At 38.7% G+C, this 16,026-nt stretch overlaps 1 protein-coding gene across 1 annotated transcript; it reads left to right on the top strand.

Annotated features, from left to right (window-relative positions):
• Positions 1-796: 796 nt before the first annotated feature.
• On the top strand, positions 797-5,091 carry LOC140881205 (sulfite reductase 1 [ferredoxin], chloroplastic-like). The gene is made up of 8 exons (XM_073286334.1): positions 797-1,078; positions 1,824-2,606; positions 2,706-3,002; positions 3,151-3,348; positions 3,661-3,795; positions 3,921-4,037; positions 4,125-4,283; positions 4,514-5,091. The coding sequence occupies exons 1-8, from the start codon at positions 899-901 to the stop codon at positions 4,712-4,714; spliced, it is 2,070 nt and encodes a 689-aa protein (XP_073142435.1). The 5' UTR covers positions 797-898; the 3' UTR covers positions 4,715-5,091.
• The last annotated feature ends 10,935 nt before the right edge of the window (positions 5,092-16,026 follow it).

Below are 16,026 nucleotides of genomic sequence, written 5' to 3'. Positions count from 1 at the left end.
CCAGGATTTCCTTTACTAATGTCTTTGACTCATACGACCTGTGTTCTTTACCTCACGCGCTTCTTTTTCCTTTGTTGTTAAAAAAAAACATTTTCATTCATTTTTTTTTTGCTGTTGATTTTCTTATTGGTATGAATAGCACTTAAAAAATCGGATTTCCAAACTCTTAACACCTTCAACTTCAATTATTTCATTTTAATTAGTTTTTTCCCTCAAAACTTAACTAATAAGTAAAATATAGACACGTCCATGACTTATAGAAAATCTCATATCTCATATTAACGTCATATTATTAGAACGAAATTTCATGTTCAATACTCAATTATCATAAATTTTTTTCTAACTCAATACATATAATATGATAAATTCCCTAATCATCCGAAGTTTGTATAAAAATAAATAAAAAATTCTCTTTCTTTTAAAAAATAAACTATTGTTTTTTTATATATATTAAGTAAGATTTGTGAGATGTATATTAGTGAGAGAGATCGACTTAATTTATATTAACAATGAAAAATAATATTCTTAATATAAAATATAATAATTTTTTAATAAGTTATATTAGATCAACGATTCATTTCATAAAATTTATTCATGATATCGTGTTATAATTGGAATTGATGAAGGGGTAAATCAAAAAAAAATTTATAAATAAATCAATTTAATTTTAGCCTTTGACGAAATTTAGAGGAGCGTGCGGACCAAGCGTGGATGGAGCGCGTGGAGGGCCACAAAAGCTAAAAAAATGCGATTCAAGTGGCAGCCACGTGACAGATTCCGTTGTAGAGTTGAGTCATTCATCACCTCCAGTTGAGTTGCTGTTCTTCATCCACCAAAAATATCTCTCAATCGATCGAAACCCTAGCTGCGAGGATTTTTCTGACTGTTTTCGCGCAGCATGACAACGTCGTTTGGGGCACCGAACGCAGCAATCGCCAAAGATCCGAAGTTGCAGATTGCTAGAAGCTTTAGTGGCTTGAAAAATGTGTCCAGTTTGATTCTGCTTACGAAATTCCCTCGCGCATCATCCCCTGCTTGCAATTTGGCCTCGCCTACTGCCATTAGAGCTGTTTCCACGGTAGCACTTCGATTTTCGCTTCTCAATAGAGTTGCTTCTTTTTTTCTTTTTCTTTTTTTTTTTTCCTTTTTTCGATGTTTATAGATTGGTCATCCTCGATTTTTCGGATTGGGGATGGCAAAAAGATATTATTGTTAGCTTGTGGAAACAAATTTCTTTAAGTTTGGAAGTTTTGGTATTTTGTTTAATGGATAAAGATGTTTTTCTTCTTTTCTGTTGAAGGAAAGGGTGGAAAATGTGTGCAGTTATTTGTGTTCTGTTTTTGGTAGATGTCATTGAGAATATTTACATTTCCAGTCAAACTCGGGAGCAGGGGAGGTTGCCGCCCGGCCCGCCCCTACTGCATGGGAAAAAAGTTCGAAAATCCTGTATTTCTGGAGTAAACTTTGCCATCCCTAGGACAAGATGTAGTGATGTTTCGGCCATGCAAGGGGTGCACCATTGGGTTATTGCTTGTATTGCAATGAACACGAATATGTTTTACATAGAAAAATCACATTATTGGTGTTGTCATGACTCATTGATGGTATGGTCAATATTGCAAGAATTTGCATTTAAAAAATTATAATCTCGATTCATGTAATCAACAAATTATTGATTATGTTTGTGCTGCAACTTGTTTTTATTCCACGTGGCTTGTCCAATTTTGTTTGTGGGATCATTGTTTCTTTCCATCTTAGTTCTAACCAATTTGACTTCTATGCAGCTGACACAATATTTTTTTATTTTACTACCTTTTTTGCAGCCAATTAAACCAGATACTTCAGTCGAGCATAAACGCAGTAAGGTCGAAATCATCAAAGAGCACAGTAACTTCATAAGATATCCTCTCAACGAGGAGTTGTTAACTGATTCTCCAAATGTTAATGAAGCTGCTACACAAATAATCAAGTTCCATGGTAGCTATCAACAGTATGACCGAGATGAACGCCGCACAAGGTCTTACTCATTTATGCTTCGAACAAAGAACCCGAGTGGGAAGGTTTCGAACAAACTCTATCTGGTTATGGATGATCTAGCTGATCAGTTCGGGATTGGAACACTTCGTTTGACAACTCGGCAAACATTTCAGCTCCATGGTGTTTTAAAAAAAGATCTTAAGACAGTTATGAGTGCGATCATTAAGAGCATGGGCTCGACACTTGGTGCTTGTGGTGATCTCAACAGAAATGTTCTTGCCCCGGCAGCACCTTTGGTTCGAAAAGATTATCTTTTAGCACAGAAAACTGCGGAAGATATCGCTGCACTTTTAACTCCACAATCAGGGTTTTATTACGATATGTGGGTGGACGGAGAACAATTCATGTCTGCTGAATCTCCAGATGTAGTGAAGGCTCGAAATGATAACTCCCATGGTACAAATTTTCCCAATTCGCCTGAGCCCATATATGGAACGCAGTTCATGCCAAGAAAGTTCAAGATTGCAGTCACCGTTCCGACAGACAATTCGGTGGATCTTTTTACTAATGATATTGGAGTTGTTGTTGTATCTGATGCTGATGGAGAGCCACAGGGCTTTAACATATATGTAAATACAATTCTTCTTCTTTTTCTTTTTCTTTTTCCCCACAGAAATTGTCAGCTTCTATTTCTGATATTTGATGGTTGCACATGATAATATCTGCAGGTTGGTGGTGGGATGGGAAGAACACATAGATTGGAATCAACTTTCCCTCGATTGGCAGAACCATTGGGTTATGTGCCGAAAAATGATATATTATATGCAGTCAAGGCCATCGCTGTCACACAAAGAGAAAATGGAAGGAGAGATGATCGAAAGTATAGTAGAATGAAATACTTGCTTAGTTCATGGGGGATCGAAAAATTCAGAAGTGTGGTCGAAGAATATTATGGGAAGAAGTTCAAACCTTGCCATGAGTTACCCGATTGGGAATTTAAAAGCTATCTTGGATGGCATGAGCAGGTTGGTCGTTGGCTTGGCATTTTATTTATGAGATAAAGCTTTTACGAGAAACTTTTTGATCTTTTTGCGGCATCATGCCATTTAGTTAATCCATCTATCATGTGACTGGCTTGTTCTGCTATTGATTGTTCAAATGCTTGTCTTGTAGGGAGATGGTGGTTTATTTTGTGGTCTTCATGTGGATAATGGCAGAATCAAGGGAACAATGAAGACGATTTTGAGGGAAATTATTGAGAAGTATAATTTGAATGTGCGCATCACGCCGAACCAAAATATTATCTTGTGCGATGTCCGACAAGCATGGAAGCGCCCTATCACCACAGCTCTTGCTCAGGGTGGTCTACTGGTAAACTATATTTAGAAGTTTAGATTTTATAAATTCTATAACTTTTGAGAGTATTCTTCCTGTGTTTGTAATTAGTATTTCAAAAATGTATTAGTATTTCCCAAGGATTCATTTAAAAACAAATTTGGGTCTGCAGCAAGGAGACAGTGGGAAGGGATGCATTCAAAACTTGCGAATCTTAAAAAAGTTGTTACATTCGAATTTTTAGCATTGGTTTTATCTTGAAATTTGTGCTACTATTCTTTTCTAGAAATCTGATTTCTTGAATTCTGAGGCGGCCATATGAACCGAACTTTTTTCCTTTTGGAACAGCAACCAAGGTTTGTAGATCCTCTCAACTTGACAGCAATGGCATGCCCTGCTTTTCCTCTTTGCCCTTTGGCTGTTACTGAAGCTGAACGAGGAATTCCTGACATCTTGAAGAGAATTCGAGCTCTTTTTGAAAAGGTGACATCTTCCACCTCTTTTTCTCTACAAATACTAAACTGAAAATACACAGAAACTCCAGTTCAACATGCTCCAATTGGAGTTGTCATTTGAGGCTTGTCAAACAAAAAACCTTCCCATTTCAGGTTGGTCTCAAGTATAATGAATCCATGGTAATAAGGATAACAGGTTGCCCCAATGGTTGTGCTAGACCGTACATGGCTGAGCTTGGGCTTGTTGGTGACGGTCCAAATAGTTACCAGGTAAACTAACCACATCATCATTTTACAACTCAAATGAATCGAAACTCTTTCATTTAAACAAGTGCTGCTGCTCCATCTGTGGTACAGATTTGGCTAGGTGGAAATCAAAACCAAACTTCTTTAGCAAAAGCATTCAAGGATAAGGTTAAGCTGCATAGTCTTGAGGAAGTTCTTGAACCTCTATTTTACAACTGGAAACGCAAGCGACTTTCAAAAGAATCATTTGGAGACTTCACAGTTCGGATGGTAAGTCATGATAAATACAAGGTTATGAAACTACACTAGGGTCTAAAAATTCTGAAGAGTCTTTGATCCATTATTGCAAGGTGGCCGAGCCAGAAAATTGTGTTGAAAATTTGAAAAACTTTTGGAGAGTGAAATCATATTTTTGTATATATAATATAATGCATAAAAATACCCAAGTCAAAATATGAATTAATTGCTAGTTCAAGCATCCGAATGAACATATTGGCCAGGGAATGGAGAAGCTTTCGGAGATGGTGGACAAATGGGAAGGAATACCGGTATCAACATCGCGGTATAACTTAAAACTCTTCGCAGACAAGGAGACATTTGAAGCCATGGATGCTCTAGCAAGACTGCAAGATAAGAATGCCCATCAGTTGGCAATGGAAGTCATACGCCATTACGTTTCTACACACAAAAAGCATCATTGAATAATCAAATCCAAAATACGATTCAATCTACCCTTGCAATGGTACATGAAGATGCACAAAATCTTACCTGTTACTGGTCGGTAACAGCTAAAACACTGATGGAGCACCATTCGGTATCCGGCAGCGAGTTTTTAACCTGTATGTGAACCTTAGTTTTGCATTCAGTTTTTTGAGTATAAGAATTTTGGATTATTCCTGAGGGTTCCTCTGCAGTTTTTACCCTTTTTTCTTTTTATGTTTGGAATTGGGCAAGTTAATGCCATCTTGTGCGTGAAACCTTCATTAATTGGATTTGGGAAGTTGAATCTAGTTTATGTTAACATGAGCCATTTTTTTGTGTAGATTTGGTTATTTCATGATAGGATGATGTTGCGGTATTTTCGCTCGCAAGTGTATGGTTCCAAGTTTTATTATAGTTGGATTGAAGTCCGAGTCGATCCATAGTGAATGAATTAAATGTATTATACTAAATATTCGAAATTAATATGATTTTAATCATATTCATAGCTACGAGAATGAGTTGATTTTAATTAATTAATTATTGCAATAAACAAAATAAATAAATTTGCAAGATGAAAGGATCAAGAAGAGACAAATTCTAGAGGTTTGATATCAACCAGTTAAATTCCTAAAGATATCCATATCATAAATTGTTTGAGTTTACTGACCAAGAACGTTAAATCTCTTAGTTTTGATAATAACAAACAATAATTCATTGTTGTAGAACTTGTTGTCTTGCTTTGTAAAACAGGTTATCGATTGCTTGCTTTGAAGATCTATCGCCCAGTCTTGAGAAGTGAATTGCTCGTGTGGAATAGCACTCGCACGGTTGCATTAAAAGTTGGCACTCACCCGGTCGCATTTAAGAAGAAAATAACTCGACTGCTCACCATACATATATATACTTGCCTACTCTAGACAGTCCTCGATCGTTCACCATTACGAGCATATTTTCACGATGACATAAAGGGATGTCTTCTTATTCAAACTACACATTGTTCAGAGTTGTCTCACTTTTTAGAAAAAGTATATTGGCAAGGCATGCATAGGCAACAAGATATCCAAAAAATTAAAATGTTTTCTTGAATTGCACGCTAATAAGCTTACGATTAGAGATTGTCTGCTATCGTTGCTTACTTGATTTGGAAAGAGTCAAATTTCACATTTATTAAAACGTACTACATTTCAAGAAAGGACAAATTCAACAGTACTTTTGCATTAATACTCTCCATATGAACGTTGAGTCTTTCCATGCAAAAGTCATTAAAATAGAGATTACTTGAAGAGAAAAAAAGTACTGAAGCTTTATTTCTGCAATTTGAATATCTCTCTTGCTCACTGAACTAGCAATCTCGCTACTCCTTTGAGCACTCAGAAAAGTTCTATCTACCTTGAAAATCAATCCTCACTTATAAGAAATATATCAGATCTTCAAGGATCAGTCCAGGGTTTTTCAAGCTCCTCGATCGCTTCATAAAAAAAGCTTGTGAATGAGAGTTTGATAGTTTGGATCTAATGATTCAAACAATGACATTGTGTTTATTGTTGTTTGATAAGAACTGTAATCTTATCTTGTGGTGTACTACAAGTTTCGACTTATCTTGAGTGGAAGGAGAGACGTAGAAAAATTCAACTTTCGAACTTCCATATCTCTTGTATTCCTTACTCTCTTAGTCTCTTTTATCTTGTTGATTTACCTGTGATTTGAGTATAAAGCTTCATTGAAAGCTATCAAACTATTTTCGCACTTTTAAAGTTGTTAGAGTACCTTCATTTAAGAGTATGTATTCCTCCTCCCCCCACCCCCCTGCACACAACCGATCCCAACAAAGAATTCTATTATCTTTCCCAATTAAAAAGTAAAACTTCATATCTAATATAAAATTCAATTCTTATCAAATGTTAAATATTAAATCCGATAAATAGCACGTCAATTTTTCTAACAGTTCCAATGGAGTTATAGGCCTCTCGAACTATATATTTACTACCATACCCTATTCCTCCTTTATCAAAGCTACATTTTTGCATGCTCAGTAGATTGTTTAATTTATTACTACTTGTAGTAACCCAGAACCCATTTTAAGGTAATAATATGTTAAACATGATTAAGGATTAGTAATTAACCAATTTTGGCGCTTAAAGATGATTTGACGAACGGAGCTTCCGTTGGCAATCGGACGCAACGATGGAGGGGCAGAACGGACGCAACATTCCTCAACGGACGCAAAGTTCCTTGAGATACAGGCAGACATGAGGTGGCTTGATGACTAAGCTACGAGTTTTGACAAGTGTCAAACATACAGGAACAGACGCAATGAACCCGAACAGACGCAACGTTCATATCCGGAAATTTTGGTTATAAATAGGGGTCTCCGGAGTTCATTTTCAAATACGAATTCCAAGTTTCCTTCTTCGATCAATTATATAGAGTGAGTTATACACTTGAGGGCCCTATCGGTTATAATAGAGGTTCTGGAATAACCAAGGTGTGGTTATAGTCATCCGGGACTAGCGACTCCAAAAGGCTATCTACGGACGAATGTATGGTCCGGGAATCTATTTAATTTTTGGGAGTACTTATTAGCTTAGTTAAGGCTTATAGAACTTGTGTAGTGATACGGTGAACTTTTGAATATAGGCTTGGAACCTAGGATCTACTATACTTGAACTAGCCTAGAGGTACATACACATTGACTGAGATTGCCAGCGAGTATACATGTTTATATGTTGCATTTATTTGGTATTATTATATGGCATGATATATGATTTACCGCTTTCTATACTCATATGTCATGTGCATATACACGTTGAGCTTATACCTTGTTATACCTGATTATAGAGCCGCTCAGCTCTATACTCGATAGTCTGTCACTGAGAGTACCGCGATGGCGCGAATATGTATGTCTGACTACTCTGGTGTACTAGAAAAGTGTGGTTGCACCCAGAGGTTGATCCGTGCTGTGGCAGCACTCATGTGGCGCCGGTACTGAGCATGACTTTTCAGATGACCCTTTACCAGTCATCATGTTGCATGCACTATATACATATGTTTACTCATGTTTATGTACTGGGCGTTAGCGCTCACGTCCTAGTTGTTATCTTGGACATCCTATTTTACGGGGCAGGTCGCAGGATGGACGGAGCTGGTAGTTCAAGGCAGGACTAGGGAGCAGGAGCCTTGAGGAGTTAATTATACAGCAGGATCCGATATAGCTATATAATGTTTACTTTTAAGTTTTTCGATATGGTTGTATCACTACAGTATTAAGCCTGGATATATTTTACTAAGCTGATATGTAATTTATGGATTATGTTTCCGCACATTTTACTCTGTTAAGTATTTTGCTATATTAAGTTTAATGCATGCTATTAGTTGCCAGTTAGTAGGTGATTCCATGCAGGGTCACTACATTTTTGCTATCAGAGCATGCATAGATTTTGGAAATTAGTACTTGGGATTTAGAATTAGTCTTGAGTAATTATTGCGCATTTGGGATTTTAATGTGCAATTCTTTTCAGGATATGACTGACGAGAGTCACGGTAGTGTTGGCCAGGGAGGTGGTCATCATCGTCATCATCGCCATCGTGATGATCAGTATCGTCCTCATTAGGGTAGTCGTCGCTACACTATCAATAAATTCATGCAAGTAGGACCAAAACCCTTGGTGGGAGGCGAGAATCCAGAACAGGAAAGAGGCTGGATGTCTAAACTCGAGAGTGCGTTTCGAGCTTTTAAGTGTACTGAAGAGCAGAAATTGGAAGTTCTAGAATTCGTTCTAGAGGATCGAACACGCTTATGGTGGGATTCCAAAGCTACCCAGGCACGTACTGAGAGAGGACAGGTGACTTGGGGGGATTTCTGTCAGCAGTTTCAGAAACTGTATTTTCCTCCAGCTGTTCGTCAAGCACGATCTATGGAGTTGCTGACTCTGAGGCAAGGATCAATGACTATTGATCAATATCAGCAACGATTTCTTGATATGCTACCTTTCAGTCCTCATTTTAGTGACAGTGATGCGTCCAAGTATGATATCTTTCTGCAAGGATTGAATCAAGATATCTACTCACAAGTTGTCGTCTGTGATGATCCGATATCTTATGAGATTTTGGTGAACCGTTGCCGTCAAGTGGAGAACAGCAATAGGCGGGCACTGTTGATGATGCCAGGATAGCCTAGTGGATCTTTTGAGCCTAGGGATCAATCTGTTGTGCAATCTGGACCTATGTCTTCTTCTACTACTATTATTTCATCTGGTTCTCGTGGTTCATGAGGTACATTCCGTTTTGGGAAAAAGAAGAAGGAGGAGGAGTTTTGCAGTCACTGTGGTGGGAAGCATCCTGCAGCTTCATGTCGGAAGGCTACTGGTGCTTGTTATATTTGTGGTGAGCGGGGACATCTGCGGAGAGATTGTCCTCAGCGTATGAGTTCTGCTAGTGGATCAGGATCTCAGGTTGGATCTCAGGCTTCTACTTTTCCACGTCAGCAGCCAGCACCATAGAGTTCTTCTGGTTACCGACCACAGTCACGAGGGCAGGTGTTTGCTCTGTCTCAGGATCAGGCTACTGAGGGAAGCGATCGCATGTTGGCAGGTACCTTTTTGTTATGTGGTATTCTTGCACTTGTTTTAATTGATACTGGAGCATCGCATTCCTTTATTTCTAGCCATTTTGTTAAGAGACATAGATTACCTTATGTATAATTAGATATAGATTTAGTTGTATCTACTCCGCTAGAGCAGGAGGTAGTAACTAAGCGTCTAGTGATGGGTTGCCTTCTAGAGTTTGAGGGTCATGTGTTATCGGCTAATTTGATGATATTAGCGATGGCAGATTTTGATTGTATTTTGGGAATAAATATGCTGACTTTGTATCATGCTACTGTGGATTGTTATTAGCGTCTGGTACAGTTTCATCCGGATGAGGGTGATAGTTGGTACTTTTATGGTGAGGGTGCACGACCTCCGATGCCACTTGTTTCGGCTCTGAAGGCATGCCATGTTTTGGAGTCAGAAGGGGAGGGCTACCTCATTTATGCAGTTGATATGTCCACGAGTAGTCCGGGTATTGATCAGCTATCGGTTGTCAGCGAGTTTCCTGATGTATTTCCTGATGAGATTCCTGGTTTTCCTCCGGTTCGAGAGGTTGAATTTGGTATTGATCTAGTACCAGGAACTACACCTATATCCCGAGAACCTTATCGTCTGGCACCGTCAGAGATGAGAGAATTGAAACAACAGTTGCAGGATCTGCTTGATAAGAGATATATTTGTCCGAGTGTTTCTCCGTGGGGAGCACCTGTTTTGTTCGTCAAGAAGAAGGATGGATCGATGCGATTATGTATTGATTACAGGCAGCTGAATCGTGTCACCATCAAGAATAAGTATCCTTTGCCGTGGATTGATGATCTGTTCGATCAATTACAGGGTACTTCTGTCTACTCTAAGATAAATCTGAGATCTGGATACCATCAGATGCGGGTACGAGATTCAGATATTTCTACGACTGCTTTTAGGACCAGATACGGGCATTATGAATTTCTGGTGATGTCATTCGGTTTGACGAATGCACCGACAGATTTTATGAATCTGATGAATCAGGTATTTCGAGAATATCTGGATAGATTTTTCATCGTCTTCATTGATGATATTCTTGTCTATTCTCATGACAAGAATGAGCATGCACAGCATCTGAGGATTATTTTACAGACGTTACGAGATAAGCAGTTGTATGCGAAATTGAGCAAGTGTGAATTCTGGCTTGATCGGGTAGTGTTTCTCGGTCATGTGATTTTTATTGAAGGGATATCTGTTGATCCTAGTAAGATAGAGGCAGTGCTGAACTGGTCTCGTCCGACGACGGTTGCTGAGATTCGTAGTTTCTTGGGTCTAGCTGGTTATTACCGTCGGTTCATCGAGAATTTTTCACAGTTGGCCAGGCCTTTGACACAGCTTACTCGGAAAGATGTTTCCTTCATATGGTCCTCGGATTGTGAGGAGTCATTTCACGAGCTGCGTAGACGTCTTAATACTGCACCTGTGCTAGCTCTACCTTCTGGATCTGGAGGTTATGTTGTCTATACTGATGTCTCTGGTCAGGGGATAGGATGTGTTCTTACACAACATGGACATGTTATTGCCTATGCTTCTCGACAGTTGAAGACGCATGAGAATAATTATCCAATACATGATCTCGAGTTAGCCGCCATTGTATTTGTGCTCAAGATGTGGAGGCATTATCTTTATGGCGAGAAATTTGAGATATTCACGGACCACAAGAGTCTGAAATATTTATTCACTCAGGCAGAGTTGAATATGCGACAGAGACGCTGGATGGATCTCTTGAAGGATTATGATTGTTGTTGGATAACGCGGCGATCAGATCAATTATGATTGATACCCGGTGCAGCGGAAGTTTAAAATTTTTGTATGGAACGATTCCATAATGGGTATCAACCTTACGATTAAATTGTGTGTGTAAAAATTAAATAACAATTATAAAATTTTTACCTTTAATCTCGAATCGAGATTTTGGACACAACCAGATTTCTCTGCTCTTGTTGTATATCCCTGGAACTGATGGACGAACTGTTCTTCAATCAGGTCCACGAACCGATATTTAATCCCTCTGATAGATTGCACTAGAAAATCTATCAGAAGTTTTCTACGAAGAGATTAACGAATTTGATCCGTTAAACCAGACTGTAATTCAAAATCACAGGCTGGATTTTTCTCGAGTAGAGGGAGAAGGGGGGACGGCCACCTTTTGAAAATTAACTAGGGTTTTCGAAAAATCCTTGTGACCTGTTGTGTGTAATTTCTGTACTGCAATAACTTATTTATAATGTAGGCCACCAACAGCTTAGGGCCCATTAGTCATAAGTTCAAGCCCGACAAGCAAAGCCCGCATGTTCAGAAATTAATATAAAATTCATCGTGACTCCGATTGATAAACCGATTTCACCAATGTGCTCAGAAACCATTTCTGCACCTTTTAAAGTCAAGATAAATTTTTCTGAATCCGAATTCAGTGGTTTCCAAAAATGGCCATCCCTATGTCATTTTAGGAAATCTTACTCCTCTACTCTTAAATAAGAAGTCCAACTTCTTCGTTCATTAAATTTAACTCTTTAAATTTAACTACCTCAACGGGGATTAAAAATCCATTACACTGTGTGACCCTCAATGGTTCAGGGATGCAGCTAGCCGTGGGCTCACAACTCCTTGTGACTCGGAACAACAATTTCCGACTTGCCCATCGAATCATGGTATGAGCGCCTAGCAACATCGCCCCATGATTCCCTAGGTATCACTGATAGTGCCTACAAGAACCAGTAGATTTTGGTTAGCGTACAGTACGGTCCCTTCATCCATATATCCCGATCGAATCAACAACCATTGGTATATCGAGAGTCGCTCGAGATTCGATAACTATGCAATGCATCTTGAAGATCAAATAGTGACATCGCATGTGCTACTAAGAAACCATTTCTTAAATCACATCATGTACTCTGGCCAGAGATTCGTGACACTAATATCTCCTCAGATCGCATAGGATATCCACACTCGCAAGTATGTGGTGAATCCTTGACAACAAAGCATCGACTCCTATATGTGTTGTAACTGTACCCAATCCCGACACCTGATGACCCCAATAGAGTCGGTAAACGAGTCAAAGCACAGTACTAGCATATAGAGTCTCAATGATGTCTCAAGTAGTAAGGACTAATGGTGTACAACCAAAACCGCGGACTTTATCCACTCGATAAGTGATAACCACTTGGAAAGTCCGGATAGGGTAGTTCGATCATTCATCATATGAATATCCATTTGCATGCTTCGAACATCTCCATGTTCCTTACCAATGAAACGTGGTACTCCGCATCGCAAATGCTAGTCTCAAACTCGAGCGATCCTTATCCTTATTATCGGACGGCTCAATCGACTAGGAACAGTTTAGAATATACAGTGACTATAAGATGTGTTTCATGATAGACATCCCCATGTTCTACCACATCTTACATACACTATAGTATATTCAAGGTCTTTATCAAAACAACAATAGTATATCACAATATAAAAATATGAAGAAAGATAAAGTCATTGCCATTAATAAAAGTGTAAATTATATTAAACAAAAGATTGTTTATACAAAGAGTCATCAAAGCCCTTAGCCACAAGTTGGCTCACCGGGCACCCACTCTTTCAATTGTGAAATCAAATATCATCCAGGTTCTGCTAATCTTACTGCTGATGTCTTGAGTCGGTAGGTGAGACTTTCTGCACTTCAGACTAGTGAAGTATCTCATATGATTCAAGAGTTTTGTTCATTGAGTTTTACGCTCAAGCACAGGAAAGGAAGAAATGGGATTCGATTGTATACTATTCTATCTGAGCCAGCATTGTATTCTCAGAACAGAGATGCTCAGATATCTGATGTTAAGACTCAGCGTTTGGCACGTCTAGCCAATGGAGTTAATACATCTGGATTCCATTATCAGGCAGATGGTTTATTGTGCTTATCGAATCGGGTGGTTGTACCTGATGTTGCGGAGCTCAGGAATGATATCCTTTCTCAAGCTCACAGAAGTCGATTGTCTGTTCATCCTGGAAGTATGAAAATGTATAAGGACTTGCGAACCAGATTCTGGTGGAAAGGGATGAAGCGGAGTGTTTATCAATTTGTTTCGAGATGTTTGGTTTGTCAATAGGTCAAGGCTGAACACCCACGACCAGGTGGATTACTACAGAATCTTGAGATTCCCGAATGGAAGTGGGAGCATGTGACTATGGATTTTGACACCCACTTGCCTATGACTTCACGTCAGTGTGATGCTATCTGGGTCATTGTTGACCGTTTGACGAAATCAGCACATTTCATTCCTTACAACCGGGAGTATTATTATGATCGCATGACACACTTATACATCCAGCAGATAGTGCGATTGCATGGGATTCCAGTGAGCATAGTTAGTGATAGAGACCCGCGATTTACCTCACATTTTTGGGGTAGTTTTCAGCAGGAGTTGGGTACCACTTTGAGTTTGAGCACTGCATATCATCCAGAGACTGATGGGCAGTCAGAGCAGACGATTCGTACATTGGAAGATATGCTACGTTCTTCTGTCATGGACTTTGGGTTATCTTGGCAGAATCAGTTACCTTTGATCGAATTTGCCTACAATAACAGTTATCATCGTAGTATTGATATGGCACCTTTCGAGGTATTGTACGGTCGATGGTGTCGTACTCCGTTATTCTGGGATGAAGTCGGGGAACGACAAGTCGAGGGTCCTGAGTTGGTGCAGCAGATTTTAGACAAGGTAGATTTGATCAAGCGGAGGATCAAAACTGCTCAAGATAGACAAACCAGTTATGCTAATATTCATCGCAGGCCATTGTAGTTTGAGCCTGGTGAATATGTGTTCTTGCGAGTATCACCTTTCAGAAGCACTCATCAAAGAGCGGTTGATGCCCAAAGTAAGTGTCATATGACACCACCAATGGGTGTTTGTTCCATGTGCCCTCAAGCTTGGCCAGATGTAAGCAGTTTATGCTCGTCACCTCAACAACACTCCATAGCAGCTGATAAACATGGGAGGAGAACATCTCTGTAGGTTCTCGGAGAACAAATTCTTGTGAAATTTGTGTTGGCGGTGTATCTGCATAAATTTTCTCCTTCAGAACTTCTTCCGGCTGAGGTTCAATGGGAAGAGAAAACTCAAACACCTCTAGATCTTTAGAATGAATTGATTCGCACTCCAAATCATGGTTCTCTAAGTCATCATCATCGAACCAAATTTTGGGAATCACTGTTTGAGTATCTTTCTTCACTTCATGTTCTCGGTGGTCATGAAAAATTGATCTATTCACATTCTCTATCTGCTCGACAAGGTGGCACCGAGAACTGATTTGATCTTCTATAGCTGTCTCAGTCAGTGCCACGTACTTGCTCACCATATCCTCTAGTGACTGCAAGATCAATTGAGAACAACTTACCTCCTCCTCTTGGAACTCAAATGGTTGGTCTGAAAACTCTGGGTAATGAGTATCTTGCGGGTATTGGTGGCTCCAAATCTGTGGTGTAAGATCCCAATACCCATGGTAGTCAAATTCTGCCATATCATCTAATATGTGTATTGCACTGTCCTCATCGCGGCAAAATAGTGAACAACCAGTTTGCAAAGCTCTATTAATTACCCATCTCCTTGTCAGTGCATCCAAACCATTAAGAAAAAATTTAAGAAGAGAATAATTAGAAAAGTCATGATACCGAAAAGTATTCGCCAAATAATTGAATCTCTCCCATGCTGCGTAGAATGGCTCTCCATGTTGCTGGGTAAAACTTGTGAATACTTGTCGATGGAACATCTCAAAGTATTACACCAGATAAATTCCTGCAAAAATAAAATAGAAAACGGTAGATCACGCAGGAATAAAGTAGAATAAATAAAAGAATTAACCAAAGAAAATAAATAGGAAGTAAAAATTGTCAATTTCAATCCCCGGCAACGGTGCCAAAAACTTGATCGAGCAAATACTACCACGAAAAATCAACATAAATATATCTATCAATTAAGCTCGAATAAATCGCAAGTGCACGAGTCAAGTAATAATATAGTGTACAAAGTACGAGTATCGTCCCACAGAGATTGATTTATGACAAGATTACCTCAAGTATGATTCTTTAATTAATTAAAACGAGAGAGAGAATAAATTAATAAACTAAAATAAAAAGATAAATTAAAAGCAAAACAATAAATTAAGTTCAGAAAATAAATAAACGATTGTTAGGATCTCGGTTCACCTACCCCTTTTCTCGTCTAATGATTGAATTTTAATTCTCAAGTCATGCTTTTGACGGAATTCCCTAATCTATCAATATACTCTCTCGAGCTATATTAATCTAATTAACGAATTGTAATAACCAAGTCTCCTTGTGTTATTTAACAACTGCAATTCCATTAACGATTTTTGGAATCCTCTAGCTTTCACCCTGGTGGACTATGACTATCAACATGTATCCAACCTCATATCTCTATGTAAGTTGTAGATCCATGGATTATATTACCCTATCATGTCATAAAATCTCCTCTCGGTATCAATTATAACACATAAAATCAATAAGAAGCTGATCAATCTCCAAAATTGCAATAAACACAATAATATAATCAAGAATCCTTAAAAACTAATTTCAATCTTCAAGAAGAAATCAAAACATAAGTTTTGGGGGTAGGATCCCCTAAATTCCAACAAATAAAAGAAAAGGAAAAGAGAAAACTAGTTTGTGGTTCTTGAGTTCTTCACGTTCTTCT

The sequence above is a fragment of the Henckelia pumila genome, chromosome 1 (genome assembly GCF_033568475.1).
Source record: "Henckelia pumila isolate YLH828 chromosome 1, ASM3356847v2, whole genome shotgun sequence".
Classification (NCBI taxonomy): domain Eukaryota; kingdom Viridiplantae; phylum Streptophyta; class Magnoliopsida; order Lamiales; family Gesneriaceae; genus Henckelia; species Henckelia pumila.
This window is presented reverse-complemented; position numbering and strand designations above follow the sequence as displayed.